We start from the raw sequence: 14,579 nt of genomic DNA on the forward strand, positions 1-14,579 counted from the left end.
CCGGTGAGTCGTACACTATCGCATTGGAAGCTGAATAATCGACCCCTCAGGCAGTAAAATAATTTCAAAATAAACGGCTCGCACAAAATTAATTTTGATTCCATGACAGATACATAGAGAGACTAAGATTCCAAGGTGCAAGTTGGGTTCGAGACTTGATTAAATTTGTCGAACGCATTATAGTCGTTCAAGGCGCAGTACTTTATGTCATTTCAGGCGCCGACATATCGGTATTATTTTACGCCCTAAGGCATAGGTTGATTCGCCTTTGTTTTTCTAGAATTCAGTTTTTTCTTGTTCATTTCCTCTTTATAATTTGATATCGTTCGATAAAAGCTTCGGTCGTCCGGTGAAAATGTGATCAAATCTTCAGTAAGATTTGAACACGATCAGTGAAACACTAGTTCGTCCCATGTTTTCCGTGGTGTAAAAAAGAATTCCTTAAATACATCGTCCATTAGCTGTAGAAACAAGAAGAGCAAAAACAATAGCCAAAAAGACATGGAAACTGAACTTAAGCGGAGAAAGTCAATTTTTTGTAGCAAACTGATTTCAGGCGAAATGACCAGCGTTTCTCTGATAATGATCACATCAGGTTTCCTTGTTAGCGACTCCGCGAGCTGTTGTGTTTTCAGTTTTGTAGACTATATTTATACTAGCAAATCCTTCCTTAACAGTTGTCTGAGTGCTAAACCCCCGGCCTTCTTTCATGAACATTCGTTCGAGGTTGTTACTTCTTCTCGCCCGGCCTAGACTCGCCCTCTCTGCTAAGCTGAGAGGGGCCGTCTTACAGTTTATCTCGGTTTTACAACCAGAAGTTCTTAATATGTACTTTTAATTGGTCAGCGTGACCCATTCTGAAACCCAAACTTCCCTCCAATAATAAGCAACTCCCTCCTTCCCCACCCCCAAAAACAAACCCTCCAGGAAAGTCTCCCAAATGGTCCATCACGTTATTTCCATGGACTTTTCTCTGTCGTTATAATTAAAAGTAAACAAAACACGTTTTTACTGCTCCTCAGCTACAACTGTTTGTTAAGAGCGGTGTTGTCTTGTATTTGTCTTGAATTTAGTTTTTCTTTTAAATCACCATCAGCCTGAACAAACTCTCTGATTGTGGCATCTAAATTGTATCTTATTTTATAAACTGTTCTACAGGTGTATTTGGAAGTAAAGAAAAAGTAATTCTGAAAATAATGGGAAAACAGAGGGACCTATACTTCTGGAAACGTTGAGTTTAAAATAGAGATAGTTTGAAACTCTAACATAACAGGCCAATGGGTTTTAATTTAGGACAGGTTGTCATCAGAAGATTGTTTGCGTTTCGTCTGATATTTGGGGCGCGGTGTCATCTTTCAGGGCGACCTGTACAGTTTGCAACGTCTCACATTATTGGTCGAGAGGGCAAAAGTACGAACAACAAAACAATGCGTCCAGACACAAAAACCAATGGAGATGCACATTACTAATGTGGGTCCAATGAAAATAGAGCTTAGAAAAGGTGCAGCCAGAGGCCTACTACTAATTTTCAGTTAGGTTGAAATTAGGGATGTTTTAGTGGATGTCAGTAAAATGGACATAAGTGGTAAAATGAGCTACTGAAATAACAATATGCAGCAAAAACAGGTCTCCATTTTGAGGATAGCTAGGGTTTAGCGGAAATAGAAGAAATATGAAAGTGCGCAATGTGTTAATGTCGCCTACAAATAAAAATTGTTGTGCAAAAGAAAATAAGATAACCCAAAAACTGGAATAACTGTTAGATGAAGTGATGCAACAACAAAACTGACAGCAACATTTTATTAGTTCCATCTTACAAAGACTCTTTAACTTAATTCGAACTATCAGGGAATTAACAAACTAAAACTAAATGAGTCACTTTAATAGATAACAACTAAAATTAAGTTTTTTTTAGTCCACAACCCACATCTAACGTCCTTTAAACGTTTCTGCACCCATTCAAAGTTCCAAGCCACTTTTCTATACAAAGTGCAAAACCAAAATCTTATATCTTCTGCTCATCAAGATCTTTTCTTAGTACACTGATGGATGGTATTGGTTATGAAGAATTACCTCCTCCACTAGGGCTTTCTGGTGATGGTGGCGGTGCTTCTCGCGGAAAAAACGGGGCATGTTTGTGCTGATGATAGCGCTTCAAAATAGCCTTTTTCCTCCAATGTTCCTTTTCTCCCGGGCTAAACGAGTTCGGTTTGGATGGCTCTTTAAGGGAGCCAATGGCGGACTTGTCCAGGTCATGCAGAACCTTGTACAGATCCTTGGCGAATGTAGCCAGGTTCTCTAAGCGTTTGGCGGCATCTGGAAGCCTCGACTCACCAATGGCCTTTGTCAGCTCGTAAAGGAGGATCTGCGGGTTCACCTTCTCCAAATCCAGAACGCCAATCTGCAGATAGTAGCAGAAGACGTTCTTGACTTCATGAACGATTCCTTTTGAGCTAAACTCGTACTTGTAACACATGTAGTCGATTCGCAACAGGCTGTTGTTCGCGAACACGACGTGAAAGTCTTGCTTCTCCGTCTCACCTGCCGCCACATTTCCAAGCATCGCGTCCAAACCAACCTTGATAATGGTTTTGAGGCCATCGAGGAAATCCCCTTTAAGCACCTCGTCGATAGCTTTTGCAACCTCGTCACTCGTAGCACTGGAAACCTTTATCGAGTATTTCATCGATTTGTCGACCACTGCCACGATTGGCAAACTCTTGTCCTCTATGGCCTCATTCTCCATCTAACATGAGATTAGTACAGTAAAATGACGTTAAGAAACTGAATGGAATTAGTAGAGAATATCCAGAAGAGACGGAGATGACCGAGGGGATCGATGTTGAGATGAGAAGAAGGCATGGGATGTGATACGATAGGTTGAGATGGGATGAGATAGTATGGGATGGCATTGGATGGAATGGGGAGGGCTAAAATGACTTTACTATTACATTTACAGACTCAGATGTCAGAAACGCTTTTGTACAGCATAATAAAAAAACAATTAACACAGGAAAGCATCATTTGAATGGCCAAACTTTAGAATTTCATCCACAGACGCAAAAGCAAGAATCTTCTGGTCGATTTGATGAGCAGTACAGCTGTACTGTAGAAAAGCCCGGCATTACTCAATTTCTTTGATTCTTATGGTCATATTTTAGTCTTTCAGGTACAATGTACATTTGATTTGGCCTGCGAATGTAGCAAGTTTCTTATTAATAACATGAGGTAAATTTTCCGTAATCTACGATTCCATGTACCTTGGAAGATGAGGCAGCAATTTTGTTCTCCATCATCTTATGCATCATCTGGAGCGTCTCGGTAACCTCGGCATCATTTTGTTCCTGCTTCTCTTTGATTGCCTGTGTAATAGAGTTCCCCATGATTGCGATGTTAAAAAGAGAAACTAGAATTCTCAAGCCTTGCAGTAAACGAACAATTCTCGCACCACTCTTATCACCGCAATACACAGTGGGTCAATATGAAACGGATTGGTCTTTGCATTTCAATAGACCCCTGGACAAGGGTTTTGTGACTTAACAGTTATTGGCCGACGGAAAGGTTACTGTTCCCCCAATTCATATGCAAACGGGGTTGCTAAGTGAAAAACTATTTTTATCTTTTCGTTGGTTTGAGAAAAAAAATGGGCCGACAGTACATGCTAGTCGATCCCAAAGAAGCAAACTTCCAGTGCTAATCATTGAAACTGCTAAAGTGTGAGTCACTTTTTTGGCGCTTATCAATGTGCACAAACATGCAACACATGTAAGCGAACCTTTCAGTGTTTAAAAAAAATACATCTTGGAGCTATGCCATGGATGCACGAGCCGCTTTCCAAAAATGCTGTTACCTGGATCAATGGCATGCGTTTAGGCTTTTGACCATCAGTAGCTTTACAAACATTTTTAATTAATATCGCACAGTAAAAGTTGATCAATAGAACAATTTAATGGGTTTTCTGAAAGTCTATTCTATGAATAGACTTTGCAAGACTATTCTATGCAGTGTGCATTTTTATAAGAAATTCGTCAAAGATCACCATGCATGCACACTTAATTATATGTTGACGTCAGGTGTCTGGATAGTTTTCAGCCTCTGCTTTTTGTTTGATATTTTTTCACTAAAATATTATTTACCCTTTCGTAAGCGTCGGGGCCAAGCTTTGTGTAGACTTATCTTAAGTTAGCCTGCGTGATGGGATGCAATGCATCGAGTCCCAAATTTTTACCACTAAATTGAAATCTTTTGAGCGATATTTTTATCTTTGTCTTAGTATTTTGGTCTCTATTTTTGGATTTATTTCTTCAATCACTTAGATTTGAAAACTGTATGGAATGGAGTTTTTCTCTTCAACAATTAGCTGATCCAGGCTATCGGCTATATATTCCTCGGATTCTTTGTTAGCGATATTTAAAAAAACATAGACCAAAAAGTAATTATATCAATGAAGCTATGCAGGTAAGCAACAGATATCTAAGAATTATTAATTAAATTCTTTCTAGCAAGAAAATGTTTCCATAGGTAGGTTGTCGCTTTTGCAGGCATGAAAGATAAAATGCGCTGAGCTTAGCTAACTCTAGCTGGGAAATCACGATACTGAAGTGTGCGAAAGGGCGACTGTTTTAGAATTTGCTTTCTTGGTGAAATCTTAAGTGTCCATTCAGTTCTTTCAGAAAAAAAAATGTTTGCCATCTTATGCTCAAACTATCACATAAACAAGTAATAGTTGTCTTTATCTTTCCATGAAAAGAAATGTCACCATGAGTTTTCCTTCAATTCTTAGCGTTCCTCACACCCTTCCCCTTTAGTGTCAACTTTAGTGAAATTGACCTAGAAGAAGAAGAGCAAGAATAACAAAAGGCTTTTCAATTTATTGAAGTGCTTTCTCTGTGGAACAATAAACTATGTGCATTAAAAGAAATACCCTACATCAAAACAATATTTCCAAGTAACTACGGTATTTTCCTTGTTAAAGTTAATTGTTCGGACAGTTCCACACCCTTGTGAATTATAATCTTCTTTACGAAGGCCTCAGCATTTAGTATCGTTAAAGTTTTGAGTTAGCAAGCTGAGTATGGGAAACATCACAGATAAAATCAAGGAACAACAAGAGAAAAATGATGCTGAAGTATCAGAAAAGCTGCAAGTTATCCACAAAATGATGACGGACAAGATCACAGCGATATCGTCCAAGTTGCAGAACGAAGCGATTGAAGACAAGAGCCTTCCGATTGTGTCAGTCGTGGACAGGTCACAAAAATACAAGGTCAGCGTCACAAGTGTACCTAACCAAGAGATTTCCAACGGGATTGGGGAGCTCTTGAGTGGAAACTTCCTGAGTGGATTAAAAAGTCTAATCAGCGTAGCTCTTAATGAGTTCTTGGGCAACGCATCTGCGGGCGAAACAGAGAAGATCGATTTTCACGTCATTTACGCTAACAACAGCTTGCTACGACTCGACTACATGTTGTATAAGTACGAATTCACTTCGACAGGCTTAAAGAGCAATTACAAGAACGCCTTCTGCTGCTACATGCAAATAGGAGTTCTCGACTTGGAGAAGGTGAACTCGCAAATCCTGCTGTATGAGCTGACCAGAGCCATCGGTGAAGAGAACCTTCCCGAAGCTGCCCAGCATTTGGAGGGACTGGCTAAATTTGCAAAGGAGCTGTACAGCACCATTCATCAGCTGAAGACAGCTGCTATAACGGACCCTGTGGTCCCCGGAGGCAACGGTGGTGGACCGCCACCCAAACCACCAGGCAAAGAAGAAGTGGGGTACACCGGAGGGACGGATAATAAATGCAAGCCAGCTGGCTTTAAGATGCTTCCAGCTCTAGACGACATCACTCATGGGGCCAGAATCCGCGAGGAGGAAGGGGAGGAGAGAGGCGGGCAGGAATACAGCAGAACGGAGCAGTTTGGAGTCATTGTGGTGGAACAGGAAGAGTCGAAAGTAGAATCTTGAGTAAAAGTTCGAAGTAGATTTTGACATACCAGCTACAAAGAACTGACTATAAAATCATCTTTTCCGGCCTGGATATTGTCATTAATGAAATTTTACCTTCGACCACTGTTATGTTGGTAAATTTTTTTAGAGTTTACCCTTAGCTTTTTAGTGGATTTTCTTGGAAGTTATATTAAATTCTATGTTTATTCTATTCGTGTCGATCGGGCCACTAAAACTTTCATCGGGCCGGGCTCGTTCACAATATATTGCGTTGTGTCTTATTCTTTATCATTTCGCTAGTAGATTTGATTACACAGACTGTTGTATTAGATATAGTCAGAATGAAATAAAAACTAATGGAATCACAAAGTTAACACGGACTTCACTCAGAGTAACAGTTTTTGAGTAACGGTAATAAAAGGTAGCCCGGCCTCGGACTAAGCTTCCATCATCGGGATATCTATCTGCACGTGTGCTAGTTCATGGATCTGTGAAAAGACCTCCTCCATATACCAGTACTGTAAAGAGCTAAGAGAAGGCAAACATTACCGTATTTGCGGTCGGGGTCTTTCACGCATGCGCACGGCCTGCAGCCACAATTGTCGAGTCGAGGACGGGTTAATGGACTCTGTATTGCTTTACACACAGCAGCCCTAATCCACTATGACTTTCTTAAAACACACCACGTATCTTCCCCCCCAGGGGGGAGGTACTCTAAAGACTTTTGGATTGGCTGTGACGCTGAAACCCTTACCCTAAACCAGACCAAGTTCAAGACTAAAGACCAGCAATCACTACCCTATCCCAGACCCACTATTTTACAGAAACTTGGTTACTATCATACACCAGCCAAAACAAAATCTATGTGTACAACAAAAACTATTTCTCATTTTGTGCACAGCTATTTCTTTAAAAAGTTATTTTTATAGTATAGTTTTTGATTTTATTAGTGCAATATATTTCTAAATTGATAATTTTTAACCTTATAAAGACTTTTGTACTTTTATAGTCAAGGCTCCCATTGATTAACAGTATTTTGTTTATAAATGTTGAAGGGATCACCAAATACATAAAAGAAACTGTTCCGTTCTGGAAAACACGGTTATAAGGGTAAACCTAGTAATTCTTCAAGCAATTGATCAGTTTCCTGGAAAATGTTACCCTATTCTACACCAAAACTCTGATTTCTATACCCTATTTTAAGACCAATAAAGCTTATATATGGGAGCACTCCCACCCACCCCGGGCTACACCCAGCAAGATTACCTAACTCACCATAAAGTCGCCAATAGCTCAGTCATTACAGATACCAAACTAATCGTCGTGGACTTCAACTGATTTCACGCATACTTTTGTATTTGCTTTTTTGCTAACCAATTTTATTGATAATCATATTGACTACCCACTGATGTCGATTACTTAGCAATTTCTATTATCCAGCAGAATACGGGCAATCCCTTGTTTTCTGTGGGAAAGAAAAGCCAGCGAGCCACGTGAAAATTGCGAGGATATTTTCGCTGGCTTAACTGTCCCTAAGAAAATAAGGGGCTGCTTCAAGTTTACAACTATTACGAATTTTCCGCCCTCTTGCAGAAATATTTTCGAGAAATACCGTTCTGCTGAGTGGAAACGGTGTTTCCTTGTAATAACTTACTTTCTTGCTCTTTTGAATCCCTGTTCTACAATTTATTACACTCATTTTGAAATCACTGGTGATCCCTGCAATCTGATTGGCTCTCAACAGTGCGATTTATTCCCAAATTGCACCATTTTTTGCCCTAAATCGCATCCTTTCTTTAGCCCATCGAAATGGAAATGAAGTAACAAAAATAGAATATTAATATTGACAATGATACTCTGTGATTTCAAAATAGGTGTAATAAAGTGGTAATTGAACTTTGTGTCGTGCAATTTTGTTCTGAAATCATACTTGTGATTTCAAATCAAACTCGCGCTTCGCGCTCGTTCAATTTTGAAATCACGCGTATGATTTCAGACCAAACTGCACTCCACTCAGTTCAATTACCATTATTAATAACTGGAAGGTTTGTTGTGAAATTAAAGGCAATGTGTATATTGCAAAGGAAGGGAAGAGGGAATTCTCTGATCTCCTGGACTTTTTTGCTTTACACATCTGCAAGCGTGCGTGATTCTCACCATCCTCGGAGACCCAGGGGCAGATAGTTGGGTCAAAAGGAAGTCGAAGCGGCTAAGTTTACAAGAACGAAAGAGCGAGCCCCTGGGATTCTTGTAAACTTAGCCGCTTCGACTTCCTTTTGACCCAACTATCTGCCCCTGGGTCTCCGAGGATGGATTCTCACGAGTCCAGCAAATTTTTATAAAACCCACCATGATTTAAAGGAAAGATCTGTCCGGACGAAAGTATGAGGCCGCATTTTCTATCTCATTCTCTAATAACAAACGGGGACGATGATGGTGGAGATGGTTGTGAAGTACCGCTGGAGGATTAATGGTGGTTTGTTGGGTGGAATATATTATAAATTCGAGAAATATTACAACATTGATGATCTAAGATAGTTTTATTGAAATTTTATTCTTTCCTAAATTAATGGTGTACCTGACGTCTACTATGCTTGCCCTAGCACTCTCTCGTGAAATGCAGCAGAAAACAGAGGTTGGAGTCCATCTCCTGCACCAACTATTTATTATTATTACTATTATTATTTACTTGATATTTTGTTACACAAAAGAAGTTACAACACGTTGCATACATTTACGAATACTATTAAAAATATACAGAAAAAGTGGCGAGGAGACCCAAAAGAAACACGATAAGGCTTAATCTGTGATTAGGCCTCGTCAAACTAAATAATTTCTAATACCTTATGTCAAGTGCGCTGACTCTTAATGGCTAAAATTTGCTTCCAATACCGCTTTCATCGACAAGTCACGTTCGCAACAGTTAAAATTACTGACTTCCCACTCCAGCGTTTTTAGGATTATCCATGTCCTTACTTGACAACATAAATGCGTGTATGAAAAACAAGCGCGGTACAAGAAAAACAGCCACGTTTTTCTTTTCTTGGCTTATGACTACGCATATGTTAACATTCGGTGTTAACATCACCTGAGGACATGGACAAACAATAATTAATAAATATTCAGTGAAGTGGAGGTAAATATCTACCACTAATCACCGACACTGAGGTGAATAGTGATTTAGTATATACCAAATCAGTGGATGGCCAAGACTAGTTAGTGGATTTATTTTCTGCAAACTTAGCGAAAAAGATCAAGCACGAAACCCAGGACAATAGCGAGAGGTGAGTAGCAAGTACTCTCCGGCCCGCTGAGTCGCAAATCAGACCGCGCGAAAAGTACTATGCACTTGTTTGGTAATTAATCTACTCAAACTTACGTTGCCGGTCAACGTCCTGGCACCAGGTCTGTTCTGGTATTTACGTCGCTAATGAAAACTACCTTTGAATACCTGTTGCCTGTAACTGACCCGAAGCAACGAATACCTAAACAAAAATTATCATTGAAATATGCCATATATGGTAGTCTCCTTCGCAGCCGCTCGGGCCGCAGCCACGCAACGCGATGCGTGACTCCGGCCCAAACGGCTTTGAAGAGACTACATACATTATCCATGGCAGTGATAAAGAAAGAGGAAAAGAAAATTTCCAATTATTTGTTTTAACACAATAATATTCAGCCACAATAACGAATTGGACTCCGCATCAGAGCGAACGGATACTCTGGATCTCCTACTTTATTTCCCCCTGCAGATGAAACCAACAAGGTTCCTTTACTTGCGTGCAATGGGCAAGCACATATAACAGTCAACTTTTTTGTGCATTTAGTTGAATTTGTCCATTTCAGGGCTTGAAACAACGACCGGCCAAAAGACATCGTGCGGTCAGAACAGGGACTTGAGTTAGCAAATTAATCAACTGCCGGTCAAATACGCTGACAAAACAGGCGATAATTCCATGGTTTGATTGTTATGTAGGTAATACTGAGTGATTCGGTACAGTTCTGGTACCGTAAACAAAGAAGGGTTCTGCATCAGTTATTAGCGTTGTAATTATTCATACTTGCCCGTACAGTAACACGACGTCATCGAGCTACAATTTGTCTCACAGGTCACCATACCCGGCGTCTTGTATACCGGAATTACTTCAAGCCCCGCATTTATTTGGGAATACAATGTAACACATAGTTAGACGACAGTGCAAGAGTGCTTTAGCCTCATCGTCTAGTATCTTTCCACAGACAGTGATAGTCACAGGTTTCTCAGTCAGTGTAGATAGACTTAGACTTACGACTTGGTGTAACCTAGTGTAGAACGCAACTCTACACTAGACTGCAAAACGATTGTTTTTACTTTTGACATTAGAGATTTAGAATTACGTTTACGGCAAAAGGCAGAAATGACCACGTGACCATGTTTACCCTATATTTGCCGCTCGCTGTCTTCAGTTTCTCAGTAAAATTGAGTAGTTGCACTATTCTCATCTGTATACCAATTATTTCAAGAAAACATAAACGCGAATATCACGTTTGCCCTTCTCTCTATTGACGAAATGTCTCGTGATTCTCGCGCGCAAGCGTCACACGCCCACAGGACACAAGAAACGAAACTCAGTTAACACTTCCTCCCTCGGTCCAGATGTTTCGTTGTAAGATCGCGCGCGTCGGTTGGACGAACGTAATTGAAACATGTAGACTGTTTTGCACTCTAGCACTGCACTAGCACTTCCAAATACGATTTCCTAATTAAAAAAGTAATACCATTTATATATTGTAAAAACATTCATAGAAGGAAAACATCTCTTCAAAAAGACATCTAAAATACACCTCCCCATTAAAACATCTGTCTGTCACTTGCTCTAACCCACAAACATCTGGTCAAAGACTGTAAATGAAAGGAAAATGCTTCTGGGAGAGAAAAATTGACAGAACTAAAAACATCTCTTGAGGGGAACCTAACTATTCTTTACTCTTATAATACTCTGATAATTGTGCTACTAGCAGAAAAGTATAGATTACAGATGTCTGCTCTGGAACCCTACCGCATTTCTATACTCCTGGGCCCAGGGCCCAGGCAAGAGCGTTGGCCCTTACGAAGCTATGCTCTCTGGAACCCTTCATTGGCTATTTTGTATCCCTGACCCCAACCTGGACTTTGCACCTCTGTACCCTGTGACACCTACAAGGGCCTTAGACCCTCTGTACTGAGTTATTTATGCCACTTGGTTGCCCTGTATGCTGGCAGGAAAATAAGAAGTAAACAGTGGACCAATTCCAAGTTACTGTGGAGCGAAACCCCCCTTGGACATATCCCTCTCTACTACTTCTAGGGTACTGTACTGTAACCTTTACTTGGGGCTTTTCCATTTTGAATTCCTCCCAGTCCCAGTTGTAAGCCTAAATGGATTCTGTACCCTGGACCCAAGCAGTGCTCTGTACCCAAGACCCATTCCAGGGTTCTTCCCCAAATACCTTTAAAGAGGCTCTGTACACTAGAACCTCACAAAGACTCTTCAGCCCGGGCAGGCAGACATTATTTCTGGGAAAGCTCATACTATGTTGAGAAAGGTGCTTTATATCTAAAGTCGCAATTCTTGATGGCGCAAAGAACAATTATACCTGCATTCAGCACCTTACTTTCCAATATGGCTACCTGAGAATAACAATATCAATGCTTATTTAAAAATCCTCTCCCCAGGGGAGGCACCCTCCACTTTTACCAAGGCTATGCACCCTGGACTCTTTTGAAGAATCTACATCCTGGTCCCTCACCAGAGCTATACACCCTGCACCTTTACCACATGTACCATGGACATATATGAAGCTTCCACACCTTAATCTCTCTCACTGGCCTGAATTCTACACTCTTAACCCTGGACCTTTACCAGGACTCTTCATCATGCACCTTTACTTTTTTTTCCTTTTTTTTTTTTTTTCACCTTTTTTTTTTTTTACCTTTTACCTTACCTTTTTTTACCTTACTACTACTTCATCAGGGCTACCTAGGCTCTCTATCCTCAACACAGCTCAGCACCCTGGACCCTTGCCAGATCTCTCTTCCCCCTTAACCCTTACCACAACTCTCTATCATAGAACCACACCAGGTCTCTGCACCCTGGACCCTTACCAGGTCTGCCCCCCCCCCCCCCCTTAACCCTTACCACAATTCTCTACCATGGAACCACACCAGGTCTCTACACCCTGGACCCTTACCAGGTCTGCCCCCCCCCCCCCCCCCTTAACCCTTACCACAACTCTCTATCATGGAACCACACCAGGTCTCTGCACCCTGGACCCTTACCAGGTCTGCCCCCCCCCCCCTTCTTAACCCTTACCACAGCTCTCTACCATGGACCCTTACCAGGTCTGCCCGCCCTTAACCCTTACCACTACTCTCTACCATGGACCCTTATAAGGTCCCTCTCAACCCTTAACCCTCACTACAACTCTGTACCATGGACCCACACCAGGTCTCTGCACCCTAGACCCTTACCAGGCATCTCTCCCCCCCCCCCCCCGTTAACCCTTACCACAACTCTCTACCATGGAACCACACCAGGTCTCCCTCCCCCTTTAACCCTTACCACAACTCTCTACCATGGAACCACACCAGGTCTTTGCACCCTGGACCCTTACCAGGTCTGCCCCCCGCCTTAACCCTTACCACAGCTCTCTACCATGGACCCTTACCAGGTCTTTCTCCCCCCTTAACCCTTACCACAACTGTCTACCATGGAACCACACCAGGTCTTTGCACCCTGGACCCTTACCAGGTCTGCCCCCCGCCTTAACCCTTACAACAGCTCTCTACCATGGACCCTTACCAGGTCTCTCTCCCCCCTTAACCCTTACCACAACTGTCTACCATGGAACCACACCAGGTCTCTGCATCCTAGACCCTTACCAGGTCTCTTCTTCCCAACCCTTACCACAGCTCTCTCGCATGAAACAACACCAGGGCTCTGCACCCTGAACCCTTACCACAACTCTCTATCATGCAGCCACACCAGATCTCTGCACCCTGAACCCTTACAAGGGCTCTGGCCCCGTACACCCTTACCACAACCCTCTACCATACAACCCTCTATCATGGACCCACACAAGGTCTCTGCACCCTGAACCCTTATAAAGGCTCTGGCCCCTTACACCCTCACTACAACTCTCTGCCATGGACACTTACCAGGTATCTGCACCCTGGATTGGTACCGGGTCCCTGTCCCCTAAAACCTTACTATGACTTTCTACCATGGATCCGTATCAGGTCTTTGCAATGGGACCATTACCAGGTCTCTGGCCCCAGATTTCCACCCTGAACCCTTTCCAGGGATCTGCTCCCTAGACCCTTGCTAGGAGTCTGAAACAAATGACATTATAGAAACAAATAATGCAAATGGAACATAGAACCCACATGGCTGGAGGCAGACCAATTACCTCTTTACAAGCATGGCAGAGGACCTGAACTTGAGTCTCTCCAGCTAGCAGTCAGAGCTGGAATTAAACTTTGGACCTCTTTGAATCCCGGTTCCCTAACGATGCTGAATCTACTGTGGTTTAGATCCACATGCTGGACCCTTATCAGGGCTCTGCACCTGGACACATAGTTCAACTCTACACCCTGAACTCCTTACAAGGGCTCTGTTGCCCTGTAGGCATAACGGGTCTAATTAAGGCCTTAGATTATACTGCGTGCAGCATCCTTGATCTTTTTGCAATGTATATGAAAGTTTCAAATCTAGTGAGTGTGACATGACTACAAAATACCAAACTCACAAATGAACTATTTACAGAGCAAGAAACTGCAAACAGGTTGTGAAATTTACTTCAGCTATCACAGGATGGCTCTTGTACTGCTGATTAAGCCAATTTGCATTCCATAAATGGGCGATTCCAGAAAATATCCACACCATACCACGGACGGCTTTTAGGATTTCCGAAGGGGAGGGGGGGTTCACGATTATGGAATTCTGAGGGCATGGGGGGGCTATTGCGCGTTTTTTAATCAAGGAAATGCTGTTTTCAAAATTTTGATTCGAAAGATAAAAGTACAATCAAGCATAATTATGTGCGGCGTACTGGTAGCGATCGCGCGTGTTTCCATTCTCAGCTTGTGAAACAGCGGCCGAAAAAGTCGCAATCTTTTAGTTTCGCTTCCTTCACTGTTTATTACTGGGTTTAGTGGACAGGTATTCCAGTCATCTTTGAGAGGAAGACACGGTTACAATTTGAAATGAAGAAAACGTGACATCGCCTTTTGAGATTTGATGATCTCGATAATATTTATGCAAATTTGTAACGCTACGCCGAACTATGATGTAAACAAAGTCTGCTCAAAGGCAAGCGAGCGGCCACGTTGAAGTTTCCCCGGTTCCTTGCCGAATTCTACCGTAGACGTTGTACGTTTTTAAAAAAGGAAATGCTTTTTCTGAAGTTTTCATTCGAAAGATTCAAGTACAATCAAGTATAATCTTGCGCAGCGTACTGCTTGCGCAGCGAAGATATTTCAGAAGCGATCGTGTTACATTCCGCGAAAAAGCCGCAATCTTGTCCACGTGCTCCAGCGTATTAAAGAGTCGATCGATTGGAAGGCTGCACTTGTATGAGGGTTAATGAGTGCTACTTTTTTCAGTAACAT

The 14,579-nt window shown here is 41.9% G+C and overlaps 3 protein-coding genes across 3 annotated transcripts in view; 1 reads left to right on the forward strand and 2 right to left on the reverse strand.

Moving 5' to 3' along the window:
- The window catches only part of LOC146460595 (uncharacterized), a 115,325-nt gene that overhangs the window by 9,525 nt on the left and 91,221 nt on the right, over positions 1-14,579 (reverse strand). The gene's annotated exons all lie outside the window — the stretch shown is intronic.
- Positions 1,805-4,121, reverse strand: LOC146460596 (uncharacterized). Its single transcript, XM_085088033.1, has 2 exons — positions 3,261-4,121; positions 1,805-2,746 (listed from the first exon to the last, which is right to left on the reverse strand). The coding sequence occupies exons 1-2, from the start codon at positions 3,381-3,383 to the stop codon at positions 2,060-2,062; spliced, it is 810 nt and encodes a 269-aa protein (XP_084944159.1). The 5' UTR covers positions 3,384-4,121; the 3' UTR covers positions 1,805-2,059.
- Positions 4,997-5,968, forward strand: LOC146460597 (uncharacterized). The gene has a single exon (XM_085088028.1). It carries the CDS (start codon positions 5,075-5,077, stop codon positions 5,966-5,968), a length of 894 nt encoding a protein of 297 aa, XP_084944154.1. The 5' UTR covers positions 4,997-5,074.

The sequence above is a fragment of the Pavona decussata genome, unplaced genomic scaffold (assembly GCF_977016875.1).
Source record: "Pavona decussata unplaced genomic scaffold, jaPavDecu1.1 SCAFFOLD_210, whole genome shotgun sequence".
Lineage (NCBI taxonomy): Eukaryota > Metazoa > Cnidaria > Anthozoa > Scleractinia > Agariciidae > Pavona > Pavona decussata.

Coding starts and splice junctions, on each gene's coding strand:
- LOC146460596 (XM_085088033.1), bottom strand. CDS start 3,383: ATGGGGAACTCTATTACACAGGCAATCAAAGAGAAGCAGGAACAAAAT. Junction 2,747..3,260: donor TTGCTGCCTCATCTTCCAAG/GTACATGGAATC, acceptor ATCTCATGTTAG/ATGGAGAATGAGGCCATAGA.
- LOC146460597 (XM_085088028.1), top strand. CDS start 5,075: ATGGGAAACATCACAGATAAAATCAAGGAACAACAAGAGAAAAATGAT.